Source organism: Lactuca saligna, chromosome 9 (assembly GCF_052625555.1).
Source record: "Lactuca saligna cultivar CGN05327 chromosome 9, ASM5262555v1, whole genome shotgun sequence".
Lineage (NCBI taxonomy): Eukaryota > Viridiplantae > Streptophyta > Magnoliopsida > Asterales > Asteraceae > Lactuca > Lactuca saligna.
The window spans coordinates 149,589,626-149,601,266 of record NC_136425.1 but is presented as its reverse complement, the minus strand read 5'-3'; the positions used below and the strand labels follow the sequence as shown (position 1 = coordinate 149,601,266).

At 36.1% G+C, this 11,641-nt stretch overlaps 1 protein-coding gene across 1 annotated transcript; it reads right to left on the bottom strand.

Moving 5' to 3' along the window:
• Positions 1-7,988: 7,988 nt before the first annotated feature.
• LOC145016814 (HMG1/2-like protein) lies at positions 7,989-8,596 on the bottom strand. Its single transcript, XM_078975011.1, has 4 exons — positions 8,550-8,596; positions 8,313-8,402; positions 8,102-8,222; positions 7,989-8,033 (listed from the first exon to the last, which is right to left on the bottom strand). Exons 1-4 carry the CDS (start codon positions 8,594-8,596, stop codon positions 7,989-7,991), a joined length of 303 nt encoding a protein of 100 aa, XP_078831137.1.
• Positions 8,597-11,641: the final 3,045 nt, after the last annotated feature.

Below are 11,641 nucleotides of genomic sequence, written 5' to 3'. Positions count from 1 at the left end.
GGAACCTTAAGATGAAGGGTTCCAACATAATTGCTTATACTTCAAGATTCGATGACCTGCCATTACTCTATCCGGGAATGGTTACCTCGGAGAGTAAAAAGATCGAAAGATTCATCTGGGGATTGACCCAGCCAACTAAGGGGAATGTCTTGGCTGCAAAGCCAGACACGTACGATAGCGCTAAATGCCTTGCGAAAATCTTGATCGATCATGAAGACAACTCTGATGAGGAAACTACCACTCCCGAGTCGGACACAAGTGGAGGTGAAAGTAAAAAGAAATCTCGGAACAAGTGAAAGGCCCCGAGTACGAAAGGGACTTCGAAGAAACAACAAACGGTAGCAGTCCATGCTGCTACTGCCCCTATTGCTGTCTCAGTTGTCGGTTCTACAACCCAAACTCCTACCAGTGGATACACTGGTACCCTTCCTTGGTGTGGTAAGTGCAACTACCATCACCGCATCCCTGGTCCATGTCGCGAAAGGAGCTGCGACAACTGTGGCAAGAAGGGCCATCTGTCTCGAACCTGTAGAAAACCAGCCAAATCAACGAACCAATCATCGGGGGCAGGAATCAGTCCGGCCTGCTACAATTGTGGTGAAACAGGGCACTTCAAAATGAACTATCCCAAAGCAGCTACCACCACTGATCCCTCTGTCGCCGCAGGTAATCCTCTCTTTGATAACTCTTATACCTGCAACTCTTTTCGATTCCCGTGTTTGGAGGGAAACCTGTTATCTATCTATTCGAATGTTCTCTAAACCCAATCCTTCGTATGTGATCGAAATGTGCATCATCGAGATGACTAACCAATGAGAATGAGAACACTAACTTCGTACCTATAGATTGAATCCTCGGTCCAGAGGACTATTCTATTCCATTTGGTTAAATGAGAAACCTTTTACGAAAACACTTTGATGCTATGTTTAACATGGAATGACTGAGTCTCATTCGTGTTGTTATCTTGGTTTCGAGAGGGTCGCATGTCTATATCTTTTTCTTCGACCTAACTCTCATGATCTTCGGCATCAAACTTCCGTATTGTGTCATGCTTTAAAAACCCAAGAGTTTTCCTGATACGAATTACCACATTCCTCGTTTCTGTGATCATTGAGAAACGAGAAGTTAGTAGCTTCTTCTACTAAAGGTTTGTCCCGAAGATTTTCCGGGAATTTCATTCGAACGTCTAAAGTTTAGTTCCACATCATACTTTTCGAGATCTTCGTAGAGATTGATTCTACAATCTTCAGGGCTCAGATGCTCGTAGAGCTTGTCAACATCTATCCAGTACATCATGTCTCGAATCCTTAGAAGCTTCTACTCAACGAAACCCTAGTGATTCCTTGAGGAAACCGAAGTTATCAAGGGTTGGAATTTCCATGAGAAAACCGATTGATAACATAGATTGAGAGAGAGGCAAGATACGAAACAAGGACACGTCCCGATAGTGAGAATTCACTAGAACGCCCAGTAGAGACTCGATTCCACTTGAGAAAGTGAAGATCAAATGTAACAAATTCATTCGAGTCTCATTTCAAACTCATGATCTATATCTTATTCTTTGAATTTCAGGACGAAATTCCGTCTAACGGGGGATAATGTAACAACCCGAAATTTGTTCGTCGCCAAAACCCGTTCTACCCGGAAAGTCGCCGTTATCAAATTCGTTCCGTTTTCTCTTTGGAGTTAATTGTATAAACTTATATGTTTATTTTATTCTAATGAGTGTCTAAATCACTCAAGAACTCTCGTAATTAGCCCGAATATAATTATTTCATAAGTTTTAAAAATGTCCCCGTCGGGTGACGGAAACTTAATCGGGTGCGACCAAAAGCCGCGTTTAACGTCGGTATCGGGTAGAATTCCACCGCGTACAAGTTTTAAGACCTATATAAACGTGTTTAACCTATCATTTGAAGCTTTTTCCTTCTCTCTCTACTCTCTCTCTAACCTCTCCCCAAAATCCAAAGATTAAGGGTCCAAAACTCAATTTTAAGGCCTCAAATCCTTAAGGTACCTTCCTAGCCTTAATCTATAGCATATTTGGCTTCCAAATTCGACATTTAATCATGAAATGGGACAACATATATGAGTTTACGGCCCAGGAGGCTGCCTAGGCTGTAAACACCATTTTGAAGGGTTTTAAGCCCTTAAACTCCTTCCTAAGCTCATTTGGACTTTAGATATGGCCAAGGGACTTCGAGATATGGACTTTAAACAATTAAAACATGAATTTTGTAATGTTTAAAGGAGTTTACGGCCAAGGATCATTCTTGGGCCGTAAACTCATATAATTAAGGTTTTCATGCCCTTAAACCCTTCCAAATCACTTATATGGCTTAGTTATGAATTATAGAACCTTGGTTTTAGCATTTGGACACTTGAAACATGATTTTTGGGGGACTTATGTGAGTTTACGGCCAAGTCATGTGCTTGGGCTGTAAACTCCATGATTCATGGTGTTAGAATGCAAACTAAACACCCCTAAAGCCTTTAGATGAATTTTAGAAGCCCTTCTATGCAAGTTTTAGACCTTGAAACACCTTGTAGCACCCTATAGAAGAGTTTACAGCCATGAGAGGGGTCTCATGGGCCATAAACTCCATAAACCCTTCAAATGTCCCTTGCAAACTCATGTTAGGCCTTGGAATAATTCTATTAATCACATGTGATTTGTTTTGGAACCATTTAACATCATTTTCTTGGAAAAATAGGGGTTTACGGCCATGGAGCCATGCTAGGCCGTAAACTCCCATAAGTGGGTCTATTTGATGTTTTAAAATCATTTCAAGTCCTTAAACCAAGTCTAGAAATTATTCCCCTAAGTGTTGAAGTCATTTTTGCCCATATTTGACCCCACCATGAGTTTACGGTCATAAACTCATGGGGAATGGGTCTTGTGGCCGTAAAATCCATAAAGGGAGTGTTCCTTTGAAGTCCCAACTCATTTCCCAAGTCCCTCGCATCATTCATGTCCCTAAACGCCACCCGGGTCCCTCCAAACACTTGTATCGGAGTGTTATCGCGACTTGAAGCATTTGTCCCTATCCAACGATCAATATAAGTCCTAATTAGATACAAATGTGTATCTTTACATCATAATTAGGAACCTCGTGTGTTTACAAGTCCCGGATCAACTCTTAGCATCCAAACCGTCTCATATATCGTCCGGTGAGTTCATACCCCTACGACTTTTTCACTGTTTTAAATGTTTTCAGGGGGGGGGGGGAATACAAGCAAACTATAACTGTTTTCAAATCATAACATTGATATGTTTCAAACTATATCTGACAACCTTATAAACTCTTTTACTCCTTATGTATTATGCTGAGCATAAGGAATGACTTATCAAATACAACTAAATGAGATTTAGTTAAGGAAATAATCAAACTAATCAAATTATTATGGGAATAATTTGGGGGTCTTTACTTTTCTTTCTATCGTATACTGATGTCTATATCAAGTTATTAGATAAACTATGTCTGATTCAGTTTATCTCCGTATCATTTGAATGTATTGTCAGATAATTTCACGTATGTATCTATAGTTACTGTACTATGTTTCATAATCTTCTATATGTCGATATCTTATGAGAACCCTGTGAATAGTTTAGTACTGGTTTGTGAGATAGTCACTACCCTTTATGGATGATCAGTAAATCCTCTCCGGAAGTGTAACCAGAGTCTCGTAGAGGGAGAGCGCGGAATTTGTCAATAGATCTATTCGGGACTGACAATCCCACACCTTAACTGCTAGCTACAGTTAGGCGGGCACGCCTGGGGTGACAAATTTCTGGATGTCGTCTCGACGTCTGACAAACATCAAGGAGGTCACGTTGTCGTATTAAGTATGGTTACCCGACTCACAACATGTATTAATATTAGCTTATTCACAGTTTGGGTTTAGAAACTATATCTCGTTCAGGATAGTGATCCCACGGTTTTGCATCTATATTTTATATCTCTTTCGGGATAGTGATCCCATGGTTTTGTTTCTAGATCTCTTTCGGGATAGTGATCCCATGGTATTATCAAACTATTTTATATCTATGTCCTATACGGGATAGTGATCCCATGGTTTATTTCTATATCTCTTTCGGGATAGTGATCCCATGGTATTAACCAAACTATTTTGTATCTAGTTCGGGATAGTGATCCCATGGTTTTATGCCTATAACTTGTACGGGATGTCTTTCCCCATGGTCTTTAACTATATCTTATATGGGATAGTGATCCCATGGTTTTCTAAATCTATATCTTATACGGGATAGTGATCCCATGGTTTTCCAAATCTGTATCTCATTCGGGATAGTGATCCCATGGTTTCAATCTATATTTACATATATACATCAACTTATCTCGTGTTTAGTCCGGGATGATAGTCCCATGAACTTAAACCTGTACTTTCAAATGTGTCAAACTATCTTATATGTCTTTCGGGATAGTGATCCCAAGATTTTCAATATATAGTTTTGTGTGTTAAACTATACTTTGTGATATACAACCGATCTTACAATTAGGAAAATATGGGATTTTCCTGGGGTAAAATACAATACATAATCGAATTGGTAACAAATGATAACCAAAACCAACTTCACATAAGAAAATATGGGATTTTCTTGGATAACAAATCTTTTCGGAAACTAAAGGAAACCGATACATTTTCATAAAACAAAACCGCTTATGAACTCACCAGCTTTATGCTGATTTTCAAACCGCTTGTATTCTCAGGTCAAAGTTAGACAGGTACCCGATGATCTCTTTTGATGAAGACGGAGTGCATGGAAGACTCGCCTCAACTTTTGTTAATATGATGCATATGTATATTTTGTATAACTTTACTTTTGAAACAAATGTAAACTTTCATATATATGTAATGTAATGTTTGTTTACTGTGATTACTATGTACATTGGATTTGATACACAACGTGGTAGTCCACCTCGTAAATGTTTCCACCTTTGATTTTCGGGGTGTGACAGTGATGTTTTAAGAATCAAAGAAAAGTGAAGAAACTAAAAGAAAGAATATGTTGAATCTGATTGCGTAGATGGATTTCTATCGCATAGTTTGAAGATTAGATTCTTGAGCTACTTCTTAGGAGTTATCAGATATTGCTTAGGAATAGATAAAAACAAGTTTTCATATGGATTGTAAGGATAAGTTTTTTCACAAAGTTTTTAAAAATAAAAAGAAAATTTTTATTTTATTTATTTTATGTATCCTTACAATGGCGTTTGTGAAAAAAAAATTGTTGCTTATATGATTCCATTAATAGCAAGAGTGGAAATATGAAATTGATTCTTTCATTTGTGGTAATGTCTAAATTTACCAAATAAGAAAAGATCCTCATCACCCAAGTTTCAATTGGACCAGAACTTGGAATCATGCAAGTTGTATAGCATAAGGAATGAGAACTTTCAAGCATTGGAAAAATTAAGACTAACTACTTGTTCACATGGATGTGTGAGTCAAGTAAAGGACTAAGGGATCGAGTACACATTCTTGTGCACTGGTTAAGTCCACCATAAAGATCGATAAGACTATTCATCATAATTTACTATAGCTCAGTAAATATGGTTATACTTACAAGCTTAAGTGTAATTCTGAGACATTGGAAAAGGTTCCAATGTATGATAAAGCGAATAAGAAGAATCAACTTAGGAAGAAAGATAAAAGGTTCTCAAATCTGAGAAGATGGGAGATTGCTTTAGTATCATGTTTTGTGATCATCTTGATGATTAAGAAACCATATCACAATTGGTCTTCTAAGGACATCTTAGTGCATTCTTATGGCTACGAAGAGGAGTCATGAATTGTTAAAATGGTTAAATCAAGAAGATGAGTCATATTACATTCCAAAACAATTCTTAGAGTTATACGCTAAGATTGTAACCTGAGTGACATGTCTTAAAGAAGGTTTAAAAAAACTTATCAACTGTAAGAGTAAAAGTTTTCTACTCTTGTACATTTGAAATTGGTAAGTTGTGATGTTTTGGATAAAACAAAGACCAACTAAGGCCAATTGTGTGAAGTGTTTTTCTTGATTAGAATCCACACTATCTCTTTAATATCTGACATGAAACACTACTAGAAAAAAGACCTTTTACGACGCTCATTGCGCGTCGTAAAACGCTCAGACGACGCGCAAATGCGTGTCAAGGAAGGCCCTGTCATAAAGAGAGACGACGCACTTTTGCATAATCTGGTAAATATATATATCATTAAGGATATTAATTATTATTTATTAAAATCAAATAAATCATTTTGAAAGCAAAAAGTAGGCTACTTACCACATTTTCTGGAAGAGATGTTGTAACAGACTTTCCAATATCTGATGCAGCCATAAGTTCATCAGGAGGAGGCTTTTCCTTAAAGACATCCCTACCCTTGGTTGCATCATCAGGTTCCTCTGGTTCTCTTCGGCTATTTTTATTTTTATAACATATGAACAATCATAAATATATGATTTTACTTTTACAAAAAATAATATATATATATATATATATATATATATATATATATGTATATATATATATATATATATATATATATACCTGAACAAATAGATTCTGTGTTTCTTAAAAGCACAGCATAACAAAGTTGGATCTGTCATGGGATCTTTGCTTTCATTCACATTTACAGCAGCAACAGGAATTTTTCGCACTTTTTTACTGCTTTGATCACCTTGATACAAAGCAATTCTTAAAAACCTGTCATTATTTTCCACCTTCCCTAATATTCTGGAAACTTTGTGTGCAGATTTACAATCTATCACCAATTTATGAATAAATTGTTAGAAAATAAAATCTTCGGATTACTGCATACACCTTAGAATTTGAGAAAAACAAAATGGCACAAGGTAAAATTTCTTACTTTAATACCAAGGAGAGTTGGATAAATAAGGAAATTAGAGCTTTCATCAAATAGTGCATTTAGCTGTGGGACATTTTCTGTTTTTTCAATTTCTCTTTCAACTGCCATTCTTCTCCCAAAATCAATAGCTTCTAATCGATACAAAGGAACATCGCTTCTTTGAAGATCTTGAGCATTCTAAACAAACCAAAGTTAGGTTAAATCTTCAGAATAGTTAAGGATATATACGTTTAAATGTCATGAAACTGAGGGCAAAAGAGTAAATTTACTTACCTCAAGTGATTCATCATAGACACGTCTTAGTTTACCAGTTCTATACCAAAATATACATATTCTTCGATCTGGTGATGTGATTGCAAATTCTTTAATTTCATCATCAAAAAAATTAAGTTTTTTTAATTAAAATATGTTGATATTGAATGTTAGATACCTGTTCAGAATCACCCCACTGGCGGAAAGCAGAAAAGGATTGCAAACGAGTTCAAATATACTGGCCACCAACTGTGAGCCCAGGTCCCTCTACAATGAGAAAGAAAAATAGTAAATGAAAATGAAAATAGGTTTATTATTTGTCTTATAAAAAAAGATTTACCTGAGCCACATCATTCAAAAACCCCTCACGCACAAGACCACTGATGACCTCCATTTTTGATGTGACCTTCCTTGAAAAAAGATAATAGAAAAATTAAGATTGTAAAAGTTTAACAAGAATCATGTATATGAGATACATCAAGATTGCATATGAAAGTGAATACGTGAGATCATGGGACAATATATAGTTAGATATTTATAAAATAACCAAAAAAAAGTCATTACTCTTTATGCAACACAAAACACACCTGGTTAGGCAATGCTCTTAGAGAAATGATCAATTCAGCAGGATGATCATCTCTGTCTCTACCTGCACGTACCTTTCCAGGTGTAGCATCTAAAACCCAAACCTTAAAAAATAATAACAACATCTTATAATATTATTTATCCAGACATCACTTAATGACAAGAAACAAAACAGGGCCTTACTCTTACAGGCCTTGCAAGTGGCTTTGCAGCTTGTTCGACCATGCTCAGTGAAACTTGATCATAATAATAAGTATGAAAACCAAGGAAAGGGAGCACTAGTATAGTTTTAACTTCCATTTTGCCCCACCAGCTTTACCAACCTGATAATTATACACAAGTGAAATCCAAATCAAAATCTAAAAACACAAACTCAACTCAATCTAGATACAGAATACTTGAAACAAAGCTTAAGAAGTTTCGATGACAAAAGGCAAAAAGGAAGATCACTTACAGCAGCAACAGATTTGTTGTCAGGGTGATCTTCTTTGAACTGCTTTCTAAAGTCCTCCCTTTATAACATTAACAAGAGGAAAAATATTTAAACTTTGGAAATGGAAGTAAAACATGAAGGTAGTGATAAACGAAGAACAGCTACTAACATGAACACAAAGAAGGCGCTAGCGGGTCTCTTGGGTTTATTGGGATCCTTAGCTGCTTTCCCCTTGGCTGCAGTCTTCTTTACAGCCAACCTAAAATTACAACAAACAATTGTTAAAAAGTACCGAAATCATGATCCTGAGGAAGAACAAAAACCTAATTTCATTGAAGATGAAAAAAAATACAACATTAAACCCTAGCAGATGGTATGTTTTAAACATAGTTAGATTAAATCGTACTTGGTATCGGCTTTCCTCGTAGCACCGCTTGATTTGCTTCCTTTCATCGTTTGATCCTGAATGAAACAACCGAAACAACAAACTAGGTCAAAAATCGAAGCGAAAATGGTTGTAAATGAAAAAAATTAGAGTCGACATCGAGGAAAAAGAGGAAGAAAACATACCTAGTTAGCAAAAAATCTAGGGTTAGGGTTTGATTCGTTTGCGATTGGGGGATACTGGGGTAAGGAAATCGACTTATAAATGGCTACGATACGTCGGCAATAAAACTATTTGGGCGAGAAGATTTTCATTCCAAGAGGGCTTGATTATGTTCATGATTTTGGGCCCATTTTGGATAAAACAATTGGGCTTCATTGGTGGCCGTGGTGAACCAGAGAGAAGACGAGGGGTGGTGGGTGTCTAGGTTGTTGTTGAACAGTAGGGGTAGAGAGAGAGATAGAGAGAGAGAGAGAGAGAGAGAGAGAGACTTACAGTTGGTCGTTTATTACCTGCATCAAATTGAAATTAAGGGAATGTTGATAGGGCGGAGGTGGTGAATGAGATGTTTGGTGATACTGATAAGAAGGAGATCAAGTAGAGATCCGATGAACGAGATGTTTGATGATACTGAAGATGAAGATGACGGACCTAGGGCTTTTTCTTGCTAAGTAGAAGAGGGGGGGGATTAATTTTGGGATTCAATAGGCGGGGGTAATTTTCGTCGATTTCATTTCCCGCCTAAAACGCGTGTTTCACTTAAAATTATAAAGCGACACATTCACATGACGCACATTTTATGAAAGGTGCCCTCCGCATTTCTTTTTTTTTCTTTTTTGACACTAATTTTAGGGCGCGCAAAAATGCGTGCTCTCTATCCTTCAAATTTTGCAAAACTGACATTATCTTTTAGGGCACTTACAAATGCGTGTCGTCTATCAGCGAGTGTCATTGTTTGCGCGTCATTAAAGGGCTATTTTCTTGTAGTGAAAGTCTTATATGTCAAGAGGACAGTGGGAGTCTTAAAGGTCTTGAAAGTCTCAAGAACTAATCAAGAATAAAACCAGAAGTTCTTCACTAGCACACGACTTGAGGTTTATAACCTATCGTGTTGAGATATTCTATGCCCATTCCAATTAAATTTGGCTTTGCATATGAGTTCTTAGAGTTCTTAATTGGTTGCACAACAACTGGGAAGCAATAGCAGGCCCTTGAGTTGCTAGATGACAAGAATTTAAGACTGCACAAGTTCAATCCATATGAGTTAGGATTTGTCACTAACCTAGTCTTTTGATTATGGTTTGACAAATTCACATGGATAAAAACACATACACCATAAAATCTAAGTGTCATAAGGTTTCTCTCCAATTCATGAAAATGATGGTGAGGAAACACTTTCACTAAGTAGATTTTAGCTAGATAGCAATTGTGATATTTGCATTCTCAAAGTCGTTAATGGAGCATGGGTGGTTAACCGACACACTAACATGGACTTGTGAGAAGTGGCAAAGGTCTAAACAATTGAGACTATGATTATGGCATCCCTTCTCATAGTTCTGAAATTCTGTACACACACCTGTGAGCTATCTAACATAAGGTGTATGATTATGATAAAGTTTTATCAAAGCAATCTAGTATTAGAAATTTGAACTTTGATAAGAAAGTCAATAAAGTATTGATTTCTAGAAGTCCAGCTGATTTCTGAGTACATGTCAACGCTAGTGGGAGCATAAGTGTTATGCTAATAATCATCATGTTAGTGGGAGCATGATAATTATGATAAAAGTTGCAAGTTAGCAATGTTAATTATAGAAAACAAAAGTTTCAATTGGGAAAGAGTTGTTTTGCTATAATTAAGGGAGAGGAAATTATACTTCATCTCAAATCTAAAAGCTTAGATTGAGGTTTTAATCGTATTTAGTCAAGGATATATATATATATATATATATATATATATATATATATATATATATATATATATATATATATATATATATATATGAATTTCATGTTGGAATGGCTCAACATAAGGAAATTTTGTATATGTGTCCATTATTTGTGTTGTAAAATTTGATTATGATTACGACATCCTTTTTCATAATCTGAATTATGAGAACTTGGAAATAGGTTCCATTACATGATGAATTGTGTCCCATATGCTTCGGAAATAGGTTTGATTACATGTGCTATATTCATCCTTTCTAAAATTTTCCAAATGCCTGGGGCATTAAGAAGGGAAAAGGTCTAGAATTGGATATGACTAAAATGATTAAGCAATTGTTGAGGACAATCTAAGGGTTACCAAAGATTGGTTGCTTAAGGACAGTTGGAAGTATAGTGATAATTATGGAAGGACTATATTGATATAATTTGTAAGGAGGCAACTCTTGTTCAGAAGTGATAGTCAAAATGGAATCTGGAAATGTTTCAAAGTTAGAAATTATTCAATCTATGTAAGATTAGGAAACTTAATGCAAGAAGGATGTTTCCAAGGAGTTGATCTCCTTTGGAATGCTCTGTAATGTTTGTTTTCAAGTCCTTGTGACTTTGTGCATAATCATTACAAGAGGATCAATGCATATAAGTTTAGAATCTAACAGACTTCAGTAAATGGCATGAATTGGGAATTCTTGCATTTACAGTAAGGATTTGGGACTGTGAAAAGAGGATCATTGGAGTTGTGTTCAATTGATCTATTTCACAAAGTAAAGATCATAGACAAACATAGTATGCATACTTGTTGTATGGTATGACTAGTGTTTAGAAAACATAGTGTACATGCTTGGAGCATGGGACAGCTATTGTTTTAAATTCAAGAATAAAGTTGATAGCTGAAACAGTATACAATGAATAATGTGTAGTCATATGGTGATAAATAAAAGGTGTTTTATTTATGTTCATAGGTTTTGATAACATATTGGATTTAATTATTATTATGTTTGACTTTGCATGTTTAACTTCCAGAATAACTTGGTCATTGTTCTGGTGGACTAAGTTATTCAAACCATCCACAGTCGGTCATATGTTGGAAGTAAATATGAATTAAGACTGACATGGGTTGGCTTGTAGAGGTCTAAGATGTTGGACAAATGGCTACAACACTCATGAGTGCT